Source organism: Lepisosteus platostomus, chromosome 20 (assembly GCF_059453375.1).
Source record: "Lepisosteus platostomus isolate fLepPlt1 chromosome 20, fLepPlt1.hap1, whole genome shotgun sequence".
NCBI classification, from domain to species: Eukaryota; Metazoa; Chordata; class Actinopteri; order Semionotiformes; family Lepisosteidae; genus Lepisosteus; species Lepisosteus platostomus.
The window spans coordinates 6,523,562-6,544,825 of record NC_142630.1 but is presented as its reverse complement, the minus strand read 5'-3'; the positions used below and the strand labels follow the sequence as shown (position 1 = coordinate 6,544,825).

The window sequence follows — 21,264 nt, the reverse complement described above, 5'->3', positions numbered from 1 at the left end:
AGAGAAGCCATTCTTCGGTCACTATTTTCCCAACAACTGTACTGTTAGATGTGAAATTGTTATATTCTCAGAAAAGTATACAAAACAGTATAAAAAGCTGTCCAGGAGACAAAAGGGCAAGATATTACATTTTCATAATAAAAAGCAATATCTTAGAACCTCTCAGGGAAAAATCAGAATGTTATTTCGTACTCAGTTTCAGATGTGCATGCGAGACGGGAAATTGCTTTAATTTTTTTCTTTTTATCCTCTCAGGATAGGGAGTCAATTTAAAGCCCTTCTGGAGGACCCAGGTACGGCTTCCCAGCTCTTGGAGTTACGATTAACATTTTTTATGAAAAAGATTGCAGTCTCCATGTCCAGATGTCTTGCCTCTAGCCCTGTGTGTTTTTATTTAATTTTCTGCCGTGATTTTGGTGTGCCAGACTTATATTCCTGTCCCGAGATCCCATAATGTTAGAAATTCTTGTACTCTGGATTTGCTTGTGCTTTGTGCTTGCAGTTTTGTGCAGAGGTCTGCACATTCAGATGAAAAAGGAAGGAAATGATATTTCATCCACTCTGTCCGACTGCAGATTTGAACTTTATTTTGTAATTTTGCAATGAACACATTCCTTTTAGAGCTGTGTGAAATGATGTAAAGGGCTCCTTGGTCAGTTGTCTTATGTTCTTTTAACACAAAGGGTTGGAGGAGTCTGGAACTAGTTATACATCCATGTTGTCGAAGATGAGACCCTGGTGTCTTTCATGAAAAGGCTGGATGAGATCTTTTTCAGCAGTTCACAATTAGCTCCTAGCACCCAAACTACTGTGCCTAAGCTGAATGGTCTTTCTCTGCTGTGTAATGTTTTGTTGCATGTTCATAAACCTTAAGTTAAATTCACATGAACTTTTCCCCATAACTGAACCTTTAGTTTAAGGGTGCTATGCTAAGAAGCTAATTACCCTAGTTAAGGAACACATTACCCAGATACATTACTATGTGCATTTAATATGTCTGCACAGCGAGGAAACTAGACTTCTCACTGGGGGGGTTTGGGTTCAAGTCCCCTTTATGGCTGGTCCTGATACGGTATATTTTTGAGAAAGAAACTTTACACCAGCTGTTCCAGCGCAATGCACTGACGTCTTGGCCAGGAGGAATGGTATTCCCAATATGCTTAATTGCTCCAGAAAGAAGGGTAAGCACTGGTCTGATGATTTGTTATGCTATGTGATGTATTTGCTTTGCTATGTTTGCATCATGCGTCTGAAGACTTTACCATGATTTGGCTGTACTTAACACACTTAACTACCATTCATTTTAGTTTTCCATGTCTCTTCCATAAGTTGTAAAACCTCAACAAAATGTCATCCTTCTGTTAAAGATTTATACATCATACAATAGCGATGGGAGAGTGCAACCTGCTCTTGTAACAGATCACATAAACATTGATCACGATGGTCCTCACAAAAGCACTTTATTCTGAAATACTTCTGTACCGTGCGGGGGCTGATGGCTTACCGAGAGACTGCAATCCACCAGAGGAAACCGTGGGGAAGCCATCTCATCTTCAAAGACATCGGCATCCATTGTGTGACAACACTGTTTTGAGACAAGGTGGATTTTGGTGCTTTGCTGGACAAGGCAAGCCAATACCTTTTTGGTCATTTGATCTTTACAGTAATATACAACACCACCGTTCACAACCCTGAAATAAGGAAAACCAGCAGCAAACAGGGGTGCCTGCTTCAGAGCAGCGAGCTCAGGCTACAAGCCACTGAGATGAGAGATTTCAAGTGCTGGATGGTTTGAGAAATAGGTAAGTCAGGATACAAACCCAAAGAGGACATTTGGATCTTTGTGATTGAGTAGTTTGTCAATCCACAGCTATTCCTTGAAGGATCCCAGAGTTAGGAATTTTGTCCTAGGGATAAGCTTCAAGATTTCTCATATATTATTTTCTTTCTGGAAGCCACCGCACTAAATTTCCACATGTGAATCTGTGTGCTCGTTTCAATTTGGAGTTCACAGTTCCTCCCGGGGCTGACGTTGTCATCACTATTGAGGGACCTGAATTTGTTTTTAAGATTAGAGAAAATCAGCTCGTTCAAACTGTGCGTGTATGTCAGGCCTTTGGAACTTTCTGAAAAGTGTATTTACAGTGAAGGCTTTCAATAAAAAGGACAAACTACGTTTTTTTTAATTAAACAAGAGGAATACATGCGAGTTAAGTGCAGTATTTTTTCAATTGTGCCTTCGCGACGTTTTACATACTGTAGTACGAGAAATTAAACCGGCTCGACGACATTTGCCAGAAAATAACGGTTGAAGCCAGTAGATGGCGCATTTTGTTTCAGCAATACAATTTAGGAACGAACTATCGTGCCGGAGGGAGAGGGTGACGCTGTGCATAAATAGGAGGAGGAGAAGGCGAGTAAGCTTATGATGCCGTAGCCAGATCCTCAAGCAGCAGGTTTAAGACGCACTCCTCCCTCTAAGTTTCAGTCCCGCTGTAGTCCTGATCAAGACACCTGACACAATCAAGAGCGAACACAGAGCTTTCCGATTCGCCGGCAACATGGCCAACCTGAAGAAGAGAAATTCCAATACGTCTGCGGACCGGGAGGAAGAGGACAGGCAGGCGAAGGAGAAGATGCTGTCCTCGGCCGGCGGAGAGAACGGGGACAGCCAGCGAGACCGCCCGAGTGCGCCGGGCAGCCCCGAGCTCGGCGGGGCGGCGGGCGAGGAGTCGGTCGCCCTGAAGAGAAACATCACGCTGGTCAACGGCGTGGCGATCATCGTGGGTACCATCATCGGCTCGGGCATCTTCGTGACCCCGACGGGAGTGGTGAAGGAAGCGGGCTCGGTAGGGTTGTCCCTTATCATCTGGGCTGTGTGCGGGGTCTTCTCCACCGTCGGGGCGCTCTGCTACGCCGAGCTGGGCACCACCATCTCCAAATCCGGCGGGGACTACGCTTACATCCTTGAGGTCTACGGCTCCCTGCCGGCTTTTCTAAAGCTCTGGATTGAACTTCTTATCATCAGACCTTCATCGCAGTACATAGTTGCCTATGTGTTTGCTACCTACCTCTTGAAGCCGATTTTCCCAGATTGCAACGTGCCAGAGACTGGATCCAAGCTGGTGGCCTGCATGTGCATCTGTAAGTACCGGACGGTTCGGATAATAATTGTTGTTATTGTTGTTATTATTATTATTATTATTATTATTATGTGTGTGGTCTTTGTCAAGGTCGCGGTCTTGTTTCACAGGGGGCTGATGGCACCTTGCAATTGCCGGTGCTGATGAAGAACTTGTGCGATTTGTACGGGCACTGTTTCATTCATACTCGACTAATGCGCCAGTTTATTCCTAGGATCCTAGTTTTTTGGGGGATGTTTTTTCCTCCCTTAATGTTATTATAAATAGGATGGGTTAACAAGGGCTGAATTTCCGCATGCGATACGGCGTGGTGTCTGCCATGTGTCTTACTACAGCAGAAGAAGGAAGCTCTTACGCGAAAGTATTACTGGGGCCGGACCTGCGGCTGTTACCAGGAACTGCTGTAAATTCGGCTGTTGTTTCATCATCTCAGTCATGTCGTTGCAGAAACCAGACAAGACAAGTGGGTAGCCCTGGAGGCTGACGGGTTTCTTTTCATTTAGCGGGGGCCAGGCCCGTTCATAAATGCCAGTGTATCGTTTCCTGTGCCCTGTGACACCCGGAGAGCGCTCATCTGCGTTCATTTTCGAGACCCCCATTCGTTGTCTTGATCAGCGACCAAACTCCCCCACACGGGGTTGCTCAACATTTCATCCACGGAGAACTGAGGTCCTCGGGTCTGCAATAACGTTTTCGGAGTTGCCTTACCGAGCAGACCTGTGAATTTAGCAAGCCCCAAACCCTTCTCGTTCCGGTTCTACATACTGTACGACAACTGTCATCTTTTTATTTCTCTCTGCTGGAGGGTTTGTTACATTTCAATCATTTTCCAGCCAAAGAGCCATCGGTACAGCCTGAATACTGTAGATACAGTATCAGCGTGTTGGCGCTGGGGTGTGTTAGGATGCGGTTTCTTTCTGTTCTCAGTGCGTTGGGCAGTGGTTTAAAGTGCATGAAATACCGGCGCACGACTTGTTGCGTTTTTTTGCTATATTGCTCTCTCCTGGAACTCCGTTGACTGATAGAATGTTCTATTTTTGGACTGTAAATTACTTCACTGCTCTTTTTAAGAACACTTGGGTGTGTACCATCTGGACATTTAAGCTGTCTGATGCCTCTTTCTGTGCTACTTCGACGTTTTCTCTGCTTACTTACATATCGCAGTCTAGACGAATACAGGCGTAACTGTGGCATCTTCGTTGGCAAAGGCGTCTGTGCCGTTTTTGAGCAGATCTCGAAACACATTATGTTGTTAATGCAGTTCAATTCTAAATGACACGTAATCTCGTAGACATGCGCCTGTCCAAAAAAAAAAAATCAATTCTCGGATTCGATAGAGGAAGCACGCCACCACAGTCAGGTGCAGTCTTTACTTCTTTCTCGATTGTTGATCATCTGTCAAGCCTTCGCTCATTTTTAGAAGCAAAGGTGTTTCCGATTGAGTTACTGTAATTTAGAGCTGGAGTACTCGTTCTGTAGCCGAGCCTTGACAGACCCCCTGAAGTGGCAGCATCAGCAGGGCCCCCCCAGTCCCCCGAGGGGCAGTGTGGTTTATCCTAACACCATGTTTGGGGAAGAGGAGAGCAGATTTCAGCCCCTGACTGGGACTGGGATCAGTTCACCCAGAGTCAAACGCAGACAGGCCACAGAATTATAATCCGCCATTCAAAACCTCTTCTCTTCAGGCGCTGTGTGATCTGCTGCCAATCTGCATGCAGTTTGCCTAAGCAAAGCGCCACTTAAGGGAAGGAGCAGGCAAGGTGAAATGGAAATGTCTGCTTTTTTTGTGCCCGCCAGCGTGGTGCTGGACAGTTCCCCTGGTGTTTGGAGAGAGGGGTGGCCTTTGTGTGTCTCGTCCCCGCCTGTGCCTCGGGGGAGCTGTGTGCGCTGATCTCTCGTGGCGGAGGGCGGGGGCCTGGGCTGGGGGGAGCAGAGCCGCTCTGCTGGGTGGCTGATGCAAGCGGCGGCCTGTGTGTCTCAGCCAGCTGTAGGGAGGGCGTGTGGGCAGGAGCCGCAGCGCCGAGCGGACTGGCGGGAAGCTGCCTGCTCAGTCCCCGCCTCGTCTCGCCCCAGCGGGGCAGGTTCTCTGTCTCATGGCGGCAGGATGCGCGCGGGAACTTCAGCAGTCCCTGCTCGGTCTCGCGCGTCCCTCTCTGTCCCATTGACCCACATTCCTGCGCAGCGCAGGGCTCTGCCTGGTTTACTAGGTCAGGGAAAAGCCTGTGCTTTTTCAGTGTCCAGCTTGACCTGATCTGACGAGCTAGGCTTTCTTCAGTCTTCGGTGGGCCTTCTTCCTCTTCCTCTTCCTCCATGTGGTTTTGAACTCCACTCTTCCTCCAAAACCTCTGCTGACTGGCCTCTTCTCTGATTACGTCTGCTCTGAACATCACTAAGGGGGAATAAAAGCATGAATGGAACAGCGCGCACAGAGCAAGTGATTTAACTGAAATGCAAATCAGGAAGGAAAAAGTTTTTTTTTTTTCCAACCTGCAACTCTTTTGACAGGTGCCTTTGTTGTTCTGCTTTCATCAAGTCCATGGAGGCAGACCTATTATTATGAGGTTGTTCTGTTTGGAAAAGCCCTGATAATAAGTCTTCATATTCCACTTCCTCCTCTGCATTTAGCCTGACGCATCTTAACATGCATCAGCTGCAACAACATGCAAACTAAGTTCCAGGGAAGATATGATATATCAGATAGGATGCCTGCAAAGGTTTCCCAAAATAGATTAGCCTCTCAAGGTTTCAATGGAGTTTTAGAAATGCTGAAGTCTACATTAATAGGCTGCCAGTGCCAGACGATAGCCACAGACACATGTGACTGTTCATTGCCAGAAGACATGCTTTTTTTTGACCGAAAGACCGGAGTGTAGAACATTGTGCTGGCCTGCTCTGAGCCGCGCAGCACACAACAGAATTGTGTTCTAGCCTAGCTCACAGCCCCTACTGTACATCTTGCAATGCCAGCCAATGCCACACTTCATCATAGTCTAGCTGGAAGATAATAATTCTTGCCAGCGTCCCAGTGTTAAAACAGCTCACTGTGTGCTCCTCTGAGGCAGTGAACTTCAAAAGAGAGGCTATTGTAGAGACCACAAAATAGGCCGAGAATGAAAACAATGAGGATTGTGATGTCCTCAAAGCCTTGGTGTCCAGCGAAGTTCAGCGTGTGCTAATCATGGACACGGTGCTGAGCCCCTTTCCTGCCGGGCAGCCCCGTGGTCTGAGGCCAGTTTGAAAACGCCGCTGTGGAAACGGAGGCTGTTAACCGTGGTGCTGAACAACTTGGATGGCGCTCTTGTGTCTCGAGGGGGAAAAAAAAAAATCTTGAACAGCAGGAACCCAGCTCTCAGTTTGAAAGCACAGGAGACGTTACCAGCAGAATGTTCTCTGTTGAGGGACAAGCCTGCTGCTTTAATGACTACGGACCTTTCAGGAAGGAAGGGGTTCCCTACTGATCATGGACTTGACAGCTATATACTGGCAGCAGGAGGTCGTTTTATCGCAGCTTGCTGGTTTTTGGACACAAAATTTCACACCCATTGTCCAGTCAAATTCTTAATCAGAGGCTGGTTTCATCCCGGCAGCCACTGGGACTTGCATATTATACTGCTGCAGTTGTGCCCCAATTACGGGACTTTAGGTCTGGTAAGAGCCCTGCCATATAACAATGAGCAGTCTCGGCACAGAGGGGCACTCAGCAGTGGCTAGTCACTTGACTTTGCTTGTAATTCGGGGCCTGAAGCAGACGGACTTTATAGATATGCCTACAGGGAAAAAGGACAGCTCTGTTAGTATTCATTTTGATATTATCATTTAAAATGGAAAAAGTACCTTAACTGCACATTTAAATGTACTAATATTTCATAATTGAGTTAGATTCTTTAGGCCATTTTCTTTGCTCTTAAGGGGGGGAATGTACAGCAACCTGACATTAAAGTGTGATGTTAGAACCCACCACTGAAAACTCATACTGAATTGCTACAGTATATTAAAATTGCTGCTGCAGATCTCTGGGTGTAGCAAAGGGTGATGCTATTTTTCTCTTCTGCTACATGTGTATTTCCCACAGCCCCACTGAATTTCTCCCATTACCCTGTGCCTTAACGCCTGTTTCCTGTTAGATCTTATTATATCTTGTCCACTTCTCTGATTTTTTTTAATGGAAGTCAGAGGTACTGTGAGCACACATTTGGTTTTACAACATAATACTTCCTCTTTATTGTGCCTTTAAATACTTTCTCTGTTGGTAAAGAATTGTAACAAAAAGGGCAGAGAAAGCAAAACATTGCGTGAGTGAGGAAGCTGTGCACCATGGGACGTCAGAGCTCTTTATATGTACAGTATTATGAGTAGGGCTGGATGAACTTCCTGTTAGATCTTTACCGATGATTTTCTTGTTAAACATATTTTCTCTTTCTATGAAATGCCTTTATCATGTGATTTTTTATAATGTAAGAACTGAAGAGAAGTCACAAACAAAATCGGCCCTGAGGCCTGTTTTGAGTGCTCGGTTGCTGGTAGCTTGTTGATTCACCCACTGGCCTTCATACTCTCCTTTTTTAAATACTAACCAGAACTACACACTGCCCTCTGAATGGCCCACCTGCTCTGAGTAACGCTGTGCACTGCTGGAAAGTGGTTGTGTCCAAGCTCTGAGTCAGCCTGTCTTTGTGTTCCAGTGCTCCTGACGGCAGTGAATTGCTACAGTGTGAAGGCTGCCACTCGCGTCCAAGATGCCTTTGCAGCTGCTAAGCTGATGGCCCTGGCTCTCATCATCATCATCGGCTTTGTCCAAATTGGGAAAGGTAAGACTCATACTCTGTACTCGCTGTGCCTGCGGTCCTGAGCAGTTCTTCTGTACCTCTTCCATTATTACATGATAAATGCCCATTTACCTGTTTGTGACATGTTTATAAAAGGCATGAGTCAACACTGATGGCACGGAGCGTGACCCAGCTCATGACATTTAGAGTTCATATACCTGAATTGGATAAAATGTTTATTTTAATATTATTTTTTGTTTACTTGAAATGTCTAATCTTTTAAATATTTTTATATCTAGAACTTTTGAGACTAAATAGGAATGTTTTATATCTGCTGATGCATTTAAACAATTGAAATATTGGTTTTTTTCCAGCTCTGGTACAAGTGGGTACACTTCTTGCCAGGAAGAGTCAGCTGTTTTCTGTGAACAGTCTCTGGCTGTTTGTGACCTTACTGAACTGTACTTTGTGAAATGAGCCCAGCAACGTTTGAAGCTGGAAAGTGTAGGGTTAGTGTATGACTCCTGCCCGGTTTGCTCCTTCTTGAAAGAACGGCCCTGATAAAACAGGTCGCAGACGGCTTCTGCCAAGAGCATGCACACGCACAGAGTGTGCAAGGAGCTTGTCAGAATTCAGTGGAAAGTGCTCATGAGATTTTGGTTCGCTCCCATGTTTTTAAAGAGTGTGTAAAAGCCCTCAGAGCTGTGAGCAAGTCATCAGGAACATTAGAAATTTCTTACCAGGTGACAGAACGACCTCATGCAGACCTTACACACCTGCCCTCTGCACCTTGGAGCTCTCAGCAGTACAGTGCTTCACCAGCTCTCTGCTATAGACATCAGAGGTCACCAATAACCAACATAACTTATCGTCTCCCTTCCCTGTCTTTACTCTGGTGAAGCATTTGCAAAATCGTGCATTGTGGAAGGAGCTTTAAAAAAATGACAATGCATCTGAATATACATCTTAATATCTGATAACTAAGTGTCCAGTTTTTCCAGGTTTGGAATGAACAGATCTCCGACTTTACTCTGAAGCATTTGCAAAATTGTGCATTGTGGGAGGGGCTTTCAAATGATGACAATGCATCTGAATATACATCTGTGGAATCCCCCCTCTTTATTGGGTAGCATGGCCAGGGGGTTTCCAACATGAACTATGACCTTATCTTTTCATACCCAGTAAGCGTCTCTACCCTCTCTCGGGCGATTCCGGTTGGCCAGGTGTGCTCATTAACCCGGAAAACGACAGCGGCTGCTATCGTAACCTAATCCCGCTATGCTCACTGCTTCATAAGACCCTGAGTGTTTGTGGAAAGGCACCCTTGACAACCTCAGGAACCGCTTACATATAGGGAGAGTCTCCAGCTGTAGCCAATTCCTTGATTTTCCTTGTGGGAATCCAAAGAATGTGGGATTCCTGAATACAATGACTCTCCCCCTTGATATCTCACCCGTGCTTCCAGTCGCAGCTTCACTACAACACCTTAGTATCTTAACCAGGTGTCCAGCTTTTCCAGGTTTGGAATGAACAGATCCCCGTCTGTCTGTGGAGGCTCTCCTTGCCTTCATGCGCTTTCTGTGAGAGGCGGACAGACAGTGCTGGTCACAGCAGATCTGAGGGTTAAGGTGAGCAGAGGCAGTCTGGTACCTCATAGCAGTGACTCAGATGGGCATGCCTGCATGTAGAAAACTGTATTGGTGAAGGTAGAAAATGAACGTAAAAACCGTGTTCCACAGCTGCAGATTTCCAATTTCTTTTGCAGGACAGTTGGCATAGCTGGTCATTATTATTGAACACTATAGCAGCATTTTGTCATTTTAGTCTTTCAGAAGTTGTATTAAGAAGTTGTTTTAATGGGGGGAAAAGTTGCCCATGTTACAGTTCTTCTTTTGTTGTGGGTTTCTGTCAATGAAGTCCCTGTGTTTCGTCTGGACTCATGTGGCAGAAAACATTGGCAACTCGGGGGAAAAACCTAACAGTACAGCCTGTGTTTGTGATTCGTATTGCACTTTGAATACTTCAGGCAGAGGTTGTCTTTCATGGCCAGTAAATACACAGTGTATTCACCAGCAATTATTAGTGTTTATTCATGGGAGGCTGTGATTAGCATAGAGTGTGTACCTGCACCTTAAAGTATTGGTTCTTTTCTTAAATCCACGTCCTGCCCAAGATCGGCAGGTGTCGCCCTCCAAGCCTCCGAGCTGACCATCCCGTGCGAAGCAGTGCAAGATCGGAGCGCGGGTCTGTTGTTTCAGCTTTCTGGAACCGGAAAAGGCTGTGATCAGAGCAGCCTAACCTCCCGCTCACCAGCATTGCCGTCCGGAATTGAATTTGCAGAAGAGAAGAAAGAATGCCCAGGGCTCAGATCAGCTGTTCTGGGTTTCCTGCGTTGCCCTTCGCCTCGTCCCTCTGCTTCCTCCCCTCTGTTAACCTCTTCAGCACCAGTGACGGTGGACGAGCAGCCATGGGGAACATGAAAAGCACAGGCTCGCCTGATGAGGTTAAGACAGGCTGCCTCATCTGCGATGCGCTGAGATCCTTGATTAGCCTCTTGGGTGGGCTGCAGCACTCAAGGAGGGGGGTCTTGTTTAAGGATACAACAGCATTGCCCACCTTAGAAGCTGAAATCCGTGAAATTCTTCAAATTACCCATGAGCCCTAATCACTTCTGCGTGCTACATGAGCGCAGAGTACTTCTTCCTAAATGTGGAATTTGCGGTTGTTTTCCCGACTGGGTTCTTGAGCAGCGACGGGAGAGAATGCCGCACATTCAGGGCCCACCTTGAGGCCACACGGCCGGGGCCTGGTCAGTCACACAAGGGGCTGCTGGCTTCCAAATGGGACGGCTTTTAAAATCTGGCAAAATTAGAATTGCTGTCATTCTTGGTTAAAATGCATTAATAAGAATAATACAATAATAACATTGCTTTTACAGAGTGCCTTTAAAAGCAATCCTCTCAAAGGTCAAGAGGGAGTAAAACATTGCTCTTTTTATATGAATGATGGAGCCCCCATTTTGTGATCTTAAGATGTTGTCAGCAGTTGGATTAGGGCTGACTGGAGCTCTGATGTCCCTGTGAAAAGAATGACATTCTGATTTTTAAATGCAAGTGAGATGCCTGAGCATCGCAGTGCTCAGAGTCTCAGCACCTGCTGATTCGAAGGTCTTGCAGCCACCTAGTGGTGGAAACATTAAACCTGTGAGATGTCTGCGGTTGCCTGAGCTCTCATCTCGTGTCACTTTTGCAAAGATCTTCCTTGACTTGGTTGATTGCATCATTAAATTGAAACTACTTTGTAAGCGGTTTTACAACTTTACAACAATTTCACCACTTAATTGTTTCCTCTGTAACACTTCCTGGAACAATGGTTTGAGATGTCTTTTGAGCTTTTTTTGTTTTGCAGGGTTGGCTGCTAGAGATGTGCCTGTGATTAGACATGGTTCTTCAATGGTGTCCATATCCCAGTCCTTCCCTATACTGGAGTCTTGGTAATCATTAGACTGGGGGTAGAGAGCCAGTCATCTAGTGAACCTGATCAGGCAGAGTGTTGCCCTAAAAGGATCTCAAAGATATTGACTTCAGTTAGATCCACTCAATAAACATCGGAGCTCAGAAGAATAGGTGTGAAGCCCTGTGAACATAAGCAAGTTTTTGTTTGAATGAAAAAACTATTACTGTCACGTCATTTACAGAAGTGATTTGTACGAAGAGAAAAAACGTTCAGAGAAGCTGCTGCAATCTGGGGTGGAAACCCCATTAAATTATGTTGAGAACAGCAGGAAAAAATATTACGAATCACTGTGATAAACCACAGATGAATGTGTATTTGGCACTGACCTGCCTGGGTCAGTCTAGACATGCTCAACAGCCTGCCACCTACAGCTGATGGACCAGGAAACTTGAAACCACGAATGTCACACAACTGGAAAAGAAAATAGCATGCAGACCGGGCACTGTAGCAGAAAGTGGAACTGCGCACATTGATTGCTTGGCCCACTTTCTGTATGTGGGTCACAGATCCAGATAAGCTTTAAAAGGCAGATGACTTGTTCTGAATGTTTTTCAGTCATGCTGCCTGCTCAGGCACAGAGCTGTAGCCGGTCTGGTTCCCGAGGTCGACAACAGTGACAAGAGGTTAGCACTGTAGCTGGCAGGCCCATGCTGAGAGCAGGCAGTGCAGAATGCCATTGGATGACTGTGCCGCTGAAGAGATGTCAATCATAAAGCAAGGTTGAGCTTCTGTGGGACATAGCAAATCAGTAACTGGTCACACTTCGGCCACTGAATCAGTTTAGTTAATATTCATTGCCCCCGTGCAATGCAATTTATACTCAAGACAGCTCGTGAACATGAACAGTGAAAATTTCTGGTCTAAACGGCAACAGCAGAAGACAGAAATGTTATTGTTACTGTAGTTGTGGCTTTAAAAGTAACTTTTAAGTGGAACAGCGTTAATGTTCTTAGATATTTTAACATATAAACTTCAACTTGGTTACGATTTGAGATCTCGGCGCACTTGGCTCGGATCTTATTGATGTTCCTGGAAACAACGTCCAACCAACGTTCTTGTATTTCTTGTCTCTGGCAATGATGCAACTCTGAATGTGGGTTGCGCCCAGTCTTAGACTAACAGTGAAGCTTTACTCCAAATAGAAGGAGTTTAAAAGGATTACCAGTGAGATAATCTGGATAAATTAGGAGAGTTCCTCTAATGTCAATCAGTACCCACAGAACTTCACAGTACAGTTGAGATGTGCTTTAGGGAAATGTCCTAATGCTGAAATTGGAGACAATTATCTGGAAGGGGGAAAAATAAACCAGTCATGTTCTGGAATTTTCCGTGGATCATGTGTGTCACACACATTTGTAGTGTGTTTTATAAAATAGTTTTGTCTTGTTATCTTGTAAATATCTCCTATTTGGAGACCATTTGTTGAGTTCAACCAAAATAATCACTGTGAAACAGCTGTGTGTGTTCAGATCCGATTAGCCAAAAGCAGTTCTTACAGGCATGAAGATGCAGAATACTGGAGAGCTACACCAATAGCACCAATCACACCTTTGATGTATATAAGTCATTTTGAATAGTGTGGTGCAGCTGTGAGAAAGAATCACTGTTTTTTTTTTAAAAAGGAGTTAAAGTAAAGCTCTGGAGCAACAGTTTTTGAGTTTGTCTTAAAAAAAAAATCTTTAGGATATTTCATCACAATGATTGAGACACAAGTTCACCCTGCCCCATAGTCAGGAGACTAAGATTTTCACCCAGTTTTAGTTTAGTTTAATGTACTGTCTCAGTTCTAGAAATTGTTTAAATAGGAGAGCCTTCAAGCATGCAAAGCTTGATTATTTATTTAAACAGTACAGTCTCTTCTCTGTTTAATCTGATCTGGATTCTTTCAAATACGAGTTGGCTTGCAAAACCAGGAAGAGACCCAGGTAAGATCCTTTTGTGGAGCAGTTTTTCTTGGGAATGAAATAAAGCAGACTGCCTGTTTTATTCTTGTTTCACCGGATCACCTTTGCACATGTTCCTTCCTGTCAACCGAATAGGTGCGCTAACAATGTGCTGCGCCCATCATGCATCTGGGATGGTGTGGTAATTGGGCAGTAATTACTTCCTCACTGCACAATGAGTAGACACCTGACCTAATTTGATCAGAATGGACTTGTCCGGTGTGGGCAGGTATTGTGTGTGGCGTGCTGACCCCGATCATGCACGATCTGACACTTTTCATCTGCTTTGCTGTTGGTGGTGAACATTGAAATTTGACACGCAGCATTGGGGATGAATCTTATTTGTTTTTTTTATAGCAAATAAAAGCACTTTGCGGTTATAAAGGAGAAAGAAACAATTACTCATTTGGCGATGCCAAACACGAACATGAAAACACCGTGGTCTGTTAATTAAAAACCGGGAAATGCAGGTCTGATTGGCTCCTTGCCATCAACGTGGGCAGTGTTTTGCTGCTACTGCAGACACTGCCACCTGCCAGCCATGTGACGGGCCATCCCTGAGCGTGAGATGAGCTGGTACAAGTCCGCGCCAGGAGCTGTGGAGTAATTTCCCATTGAGCTCCTCAGTACCTCACATGGGGATCTCGGAGCCAGGGGAAAGCACTAGCTCTGCAGAATCGCTCGTTATATTCTTGTACGGCAGCACGCAGGATTTATAGGAATGCAGAGTCAATTGTTGTATTCCAGAAGAGGTTTGTGATGGATATTCCGCTGCTGCAAATTAGGAAGGAAATCGTCCTTCGAGACGAGACTTTTTCCTAGAGCCTTTTTCTTTTGAGCCTTAGGATGTAGTACTTACCCAGGATTGACAAGTGGCTACTGTAAAATTCAGAGACGACAAGAAAGATTACAGAACAAAAATAGGCTCTTCAGCCCATCTAGCTTGTTTAGATGCTATTAGCTGATTAATTCAGGAATCCTGGAGGCAGTTCACAGATTAATTTGGCACTTGTGTAGTCTGTCATGAAGGCTGTCCTGTCCCGACAGTAGGCTGTGCATTTCTTTGTAAGCGGTGTCCAACGTTGTCAGAACATGCAGGTGCTGTAGTCTTACAGTAAGGCCTGAATGTCATGAATGTTCCAGGAGGGTTACATTCAGGTTGGGACCTGTCTGGTGGAAGAGCAGTTGTTTGAGTTTGGAAAGTGCATGAAGCACTAACGACTGTGAGAGCGCTGCTCACACGTTGTCATCGTTCTGGCCTTGCTGCGTCTGGAAAAGAGTGGGCCGGAGAGGTTTGGCTTGACCTGTGTGAACTGGCATCTGTCCTCCTTCTCCTCTTTGTGCGTTTGCTTGTGCGTTTCTGTTTTTGAGTCACGTGGGAGACCCCGGTTTCTAGGCCTTGTGGATTAAAGAGTCTCTCGGCATCTCAGGGCCTCAGCCCATTGTTGGGAACTTACTGTAGTGGAAAAAGGACCATAGTGATCACTGAGAGCCCCATTGTCTGAGAGAATCACAAACTCCAAAGTGTTTGTAGTAATCTTGCTAACTCAGGGGTTACAGGATGTGAAGGTTCAGCTTTCTCACAACCCCTCGCCTCTGTGTCCACTGGCCCCGGGTGGGTTTTGCTGACGGCAGCCATTGGAGAAATAACAGACATATTCATAAAATAAGCACGCTAACAAAGCCAGGGAATTAACGCAACTGGGGTCGATGAAAAGAGCCCCTGAGCCGACGCTCCCCGGCTCTCCTTGTTTGAAAAGGCTAAGCCCCTTTCGTGTTGTTCGTCTTCCCTCGCTGGGGGCGGAGAAAAATGCAAGGGGCTGCCCTTTACCGCAGAGGCCAGGGCTGCTCATATCTGGATCTCCGGAGAGTATGCGTTCACGTACTGCTGTTGAAAAGAGTGGCAAGGGTTTTGTGACAAGCCCCTGCACTATCAGAGCTCTGTTTTTGCAGAACGCTCAGTGTGCAGATTTCTTGTGATGGCAGGCTGCTCTGTGCCGAGCTCGGGCAGTACTTCCCCCCTCAGTGCTGTATGTGGCTTGGTGCTGTTCTGCCATTGCACATCCCAGTTCACCATTCCTGACATCCGGTAGTCCTGAGAGTTCTGTGACTCATCAGTCTTCAGACCCTGGAGCTCCGGCCATGTGCTACACATGTGCTTTACAGCACTGTGTGCTTTAATGTTTCTACATGTATGTAGCTTTAATGTTTCCTGTGATGTAGCTGTAACTTTGGAGTTCCCAGCTCCTGCCTTTCTCCCTCCTCACTCAGTTAGCCTCACGGTGCCTCTGTGCTGTGGGGGTCTGCAGATCTCAGCCAGGGCATATTTACAACCTTTCTAGAGTCAGCCGATCGTGCTCAGTAATAGTCGATAAAGTGACAGTCTGCAGAGTATAAAAGTATTCTTTCAGCAGCCTCCAGCACTGAATGGCTTCCCATGTTTAGGATGCACCCAACAAATACAAAATGTAAAATGCATCATCTCTAGTAACATTTTCTGATCTTGGTTTGGCAGTTTCAGAAGGTGACTTTCTCGACTTTGTGTCTTCAGATCTCTCCGCAGTTGGGAAGCTGGGATTGTTTTGTGGGTGTCTTGCTGTATTGTTGTATTCCTCATAAGGAGGAGCTTGGCCACATCATTAATGACCACATCACCAGGCTAGGTGTTCGCTGCACAGTGTTTGTTCTTAGAAATCATTCTTGACTAAATTCCCTCTCGCTCACAGTGTTGCAGCCCTTCACCAACAAACTCTGAGCAGGGTTCTGTTCTGTTCCTTCCATGACATCAGACTACATTTACAATTGAACAATCGCCACTTTTCTGTGCATTAAGCGCGTTTTAGTTCATACACAAGCTGTGAAAGTGCGCAACTGGGAAGAATTGTTCTTCTGCACCCAAAAGAAAAAGGATCCTTTGCGAATGAGGTCAGATCGATATCCTGCCGTCCCAGTCAGTCTTGGATTGGAAAGGAAGCTGACCTGGCTGCTAAGTAGGCCACACAGTGCGGCTTCTGACACAGAACTGGTGTTTGGACCTTGTGTCACATTCGTGAGCAGTTTAGGTTTTCGTTTCTTAGTGAGCACTATTCTCTGAGGTTTCTCGGAGAGCTGTTTTCGTATCGCGATGAGAAATCGCTTCCACATCCTGTACCCGAACAGGAGGGCTCTCCGTTCTTTCTTCGACATGGAGTTTCTTTTTGTTCTCCAGAGGAAAAAAAAAAGCCGATGTGAAACCGAGAGGCGGCGTTTGTGTTCTGCTGCATTTCAGCCACAAATTGAGCATGAAATACTTTCCGAAAATTGCATTTTGTCCCCACAAGCATGAAAAAAGTCATTGTATAAACATGGGCATGTTAATCATAAAGCAAGAATTTTAATAAACAGGATTTTAATTTTGTCAACAAAAGGAGTAGCCGATTTATCATTTTGTCTATTTTGAAATGAATGTAGTCTATATACAGTATTTAGGGGGCATAATGCTTTTTCCTTCACGTTGAGTTATTTATTTCAGCATTTTTTCCACTAAAAAGCCCAGCAGTGCTGTATTTCTGTATTTTCTGAATTCCGTTCCTATCCTCTGCAGCTCTGTCTTGGATAAAGTGGTTAGAAAATGGATGAATTTCTTGAACTGAATTGAAACCTGTCGTGCTCGTTTGGTAACCCAAACAGCAGATCGCCTGGAGTCGCCAAGGGCAAGCATGCAGTTGTTCGTCCACATATGAAATGTGATTAACGTAGTGAACAGTGGACCTCTGCATCATAATTCCAAAACATTTGAGCTTTTGTTTTTCTAGTTTACAAACTCCCTGGAAACGCTCAGCAGTGAGGCTGTGAGCTTTCTGTCTGTCCCTCAGTATTGTGTTTCACTGGCGTGTTTGGCAAAGCTTCAGGATGCCTTTATATAGAGTATCAAGACTCCTCATTTACCCCTCTACCCACTGTGATGTCTATTGCTACAGCAGTGAAAGGTATCTATTGTTTTGCATTGCATAGTTCATCTCTGGTGCCAAAAAACTGTCCTTTAGGTGCCACGAGGCAATTTTCTCTCTACTACTCTGAAGGGATTCTTCCAGACATGTCTGCCTACTTGTCCTGACAGTGTGAGTGCATTGCAGGTAAACCAGGAGTTTTGGTAGCATGATGCCTGCCATGTGTGGAACAGTTTTTGCAGCAGACCAGATGGTCGTGCAGGGGACGTTTCACCAAAGACGGTGTTGACCAGTTCTGGGTGTGAAAAGCTAAGCAAGGCAAGTACTGGGAAAGGAGAGTTCTTTAGAAAGAGCAGATTGTGATTGGAAGGGGTATTAGTGGAGAAATTGGTGGCAGTGTTGCCTCTGGGAAAGAATTTCCTAAACCTGTATGGTGACTGGAGACTTTGTGCCGTAGGAGGTGTCATAAACTAGGGTCCTAAAAGCTGGGTCAGTGCAGATCCCCTGCTACTATTCGTGAGAGTGGGGCTGTAAACCCATTTCTAGAAGGACCCGTTGAGAAGAACGTCTACAAAAAAAATTGTCGTTTTCCAAGGAATCACCTCATCACATCACCCCACACCCACATCCTCCCTTCTCCGCAGTTTGTTAGTCCAATCCAGAGTGGCATGAAATTATTCCATGCCGCACTGGATTAGCTCCGCTGTGCTTCCTGCCTGGCATGTGCGAATTCTGTCTGACCTTCCCTTGATTAGGGGGGTCTCACGGGGTGCGAGGGCTGGGCCTGTTTCAGCAAGCGGGGCCGCAGGGTGGGGAGGGGGTGCCCAGACCTGCCTGTGCCAGCCTCGTGCCCGCTGCACTGCCCGGGACAGGAATCCTAAAGCCAGGAGCCCGGGGGGCTTAGAGGATTAGGCAGCAGGAGTGCTGTAGCCGTAATTGAAATGGAAATGAAAGTTGAAAGGAGCCGCTCTGCTCCATGTTTCATGGAGTAATGGAGCACTTGCCTCGACACCTTCCAGAGGTTTAACGTCAGAGAGAATCTCTCAGCAGGATAGGTGCCCAGCCGGAATTTATTAGCTGATGCTTTTCGAGTTTTGAGGGTTTTTTTTTTAATTAATGAAACCGAAAACTTGCAGGAGGCCTGTGCTGCTGGAGGTTTTCCACTCCAGACTGCTGATGTCACTGCAGTGTGCTGATCGTGCTAAGAAGCTGCATTATGTCCTTCCTTTCACTAGGGAGTCTCGGGAAGTTACCCTGCTTTCTCTCCACAGTGTGTGAAAGGCTGTCCAATTGATGGATTTCTTAATAAATGTATTAATCCATCCGGTCTTTAACACACTGATAAAGGGGGAGGTGTATTAAAAATGCAATAAAGCAACTGCAACTGTAGTAGTGGAATTATATAATGGAATTTGTATGCATCCAGAGTCACTTGTGAATACAGATTTCATTTGTTAATAATATAAATATATTTATTCAATGCAGACAGACTTAGGCATGTTTTCTTACAAGGGCTGATCACTGGTGAAGCCCAGGCAATGCAATTTCATTACATGATCAGCAGACCTGGGGGCCTTTTCTCTTCCCATAACCATGGCTCTTAGGAGCTGGACTCCCAAGCCAGTTTGTCATTATACCATTTTTCTCTGAAGAGCACTTGCCTTTATTTAGTTACGCACTTTATGCAATCAGTAATTTATACTGTAGGCTGTGTGTGTGTCTCTTTGATGGCCATCTGGTCTCTAATTCAGTTGTTAAGCAGATAATCTCAGGCCATTGTGAAGATGCAGTGTATAGTAGTGGTGCTGTCATGTGACTTCTGTGTTGTAGTGTGAAGAGCACAGCCTTGTGGGTGAATAGTGTACAGTATTTTCCTGCAGGTGATCGTTGGTGTTGTCCACAGGATTGAGTCTGATCTATTCACACACTTGTTTCGTAGCAAACCAGTATGTGGTGCTAGGTTTTTTGTGGCCTGTTTAACACCATATCTACTTCTGAGAGCAATACAGATTTAATCAGTTTTAAATTTTTAATGACATTTTTGCGGTTTAATCCACATCATAGGCTGAAGCAGAGCAGTCCTTTGTTAAACAAAAGCTTGTTCCCTTTTGAAATTGAGACTGGCCTTTCCTTAGAGCCAGCAGATCAGGCTGCCCCTGGATTTCTGTCTGTCGTTTTAGAAAACAATCCTCTGGGGCTTTCTTCCACAGCTCAGATGCTTTTGTGTTGCTGTGTCAATTAAAATTCTGGCCCTGTGACGATGCACGCTATTCCCACAGCAATTAGGTTTAATTAATATTTTCAAGGGTGAAAGGTTAACCTAGATATTCAGTTTAATAGGCACATAAACAAGGCCTCTATCATTCATATTGTCTTTTTCAGCCCCCTGTTCTGTTGTGCCATATTTCTTCTTTTAATACTTGGTTATTAATTTGTGGACATTCTACCTGCTGTGCTTTTCTGGGACAAATCCACAACCATGAGCTCAGGACGCTGTAATGTTGTTGCTTAATCAGTGTTGCGCTGAATGTCGGGTTAGTAGTATATGTATGATTACATCCAAGTATTTAATACCTATTTAATGGTACCTTATTCCCATTTAGAGTGTAGTATTGGTGCTCTCATGTTTCTTTCAGGGATGTTTCTCATCCCAGTTCTGTGTATATGTTATCTTCAGTACCACAGAATGTGTATTAGCATGCCATCATTAAACTCTGAACTGTGCAGCAGAAAATTGCAGAAACTGACTTCTGGCTTGAGGCTGGCTCTCCTGCTGCCCCCCTGGGCATGTAAAAGAGCTCCCTGGGCATGTTACTCCCTAGACACTCCTTCAGATAGGACTTCCAGTGGAGCCCGTTGATAGTGCCAATTTTCCAGTTTTCACCCCCCTCTCGTGAAGTCCTGTCAAGTTATTGTGTAGCGGCTAATTATTATTCTCTATAATGTAGTACAAATGAGATGCAGGTGACAGCACTCCTAACCCTGCACACAGGAGCCACTGTGACTCTTCCCAGAAGCCCTGCCGATCTGCGCTCAGTTTAGTGCTGTCGGCACGAGGAGCTAATCTGCAAGAGAACAAGGCTGTTTGTGTGCTGCCTGAGGAATACAGTGCACACAGTGCTTTATCTTTTCAAGATAAAAGTGTTACACTTCAAGGACAGATGTGGCTAGCACTCAGATTATTCTGTAACCGGAGCGGAGGTTGTGTTTTTTACAGAACCCAATTTTATTTTCAAGCAAAGAATATTTTTAAAATTTGTCATAATAAAATGACGCTATTTATAAATCAAATGAGCTGCAAATCCTGTATATCTGTGTGCAGAGAGTACAGTTAGAATCCTTTTCTTAAAACGCGTTTTTGAATGTTAAACTCAGCAGTTTACCAGCGATGGGTTGGTCTAGAGAAAGTGGAGAGTCTGCTGCACCCAGTGAGCAGCTCGTCAGTGGGTGTCATATGATGCTGTCTCTGGGGGGGATTACAAGGGTCCAGACTGCAGACAGTCACATGGGTACAGTCGGTTCTTGCACAGTTTATCCCCCAAAGCATCCATCACCAACTGCTGGTTTTGAACAGTGCAGCTGCTGCGAGGTCACCAGTTTGTGAGAAAATCCTCTTTTTCTCATTGTGCTTCAGATCTCTTTAGAATTCATTTTATTTGTGGGTGATGTGACCTTGAGACAAAAAAAAAACACTGAAAATGTGTAGATATCGTTTTTTACAGACAAGCGCAGATGTTAGAACTTCTTGTGCATGAAGTTTAAAAAGCTAATCGTCTGATTTGTTAAGCGTGATGCTGGCTCATTCAGAGCTTTGCATTCCTGTGCTACACTGGCCCAAGTCTCTAGGCCAGGTTATCACTGTGAGAAATCGTTCTCAGCCGCATTTATTGCACACTCATTAATCCTACAAAGTGGTAATCATCGTCAAGTGAACCAATTTAAGCAGTAGTGTCAGCTCTTATGTCTG

At 45.2% G+C, this 21,264-nt stretch overlaps 1 protein-coding gene and 1 long non-coding RNA gene across 2 annotated transcripts in view; one reads left to right on the top strand and one right to left on the bottom strand.

Annotated features, from left to right (window-relative positions):
* Positions 1–566: 566 nt before the first annotated feature.
* Positions 567–5,016, bottom strand: LOC148644383 (uncharacterized). Its single transcript, XR_015928779.1, has 2 exons — positions 4,299–5,016; positions 567–1,585 (listed from the first exon to the last, which is right to left on the bottom strand). It is a non-coding gene; the product is annotated as an uncharacterized LOC148644383 (long non-coding RNA).
* The window catches only part of slc7a5 (solute carrier family 7 member 5), a 31,883-nt gene continuing 12,867 nt past the window's right edge, over positions 2,249–21,264 (top strand). Inside the window, exons 1-2 of the mRNA XM_088614519.1 lie at positions 2,249–3,144; positions 7,826–7,951. Of these exons, the coding sequence (XP_088470645.1) occupies positions 2,562–3,144; positions 7,826–7,951 (709 nt within the window). The 5' untranslated portion in view covers positions 2,249–2,561. The remainder of the gene's footprint in view (positions 3,145–7,825; positions 7,952–21,264) is intronic.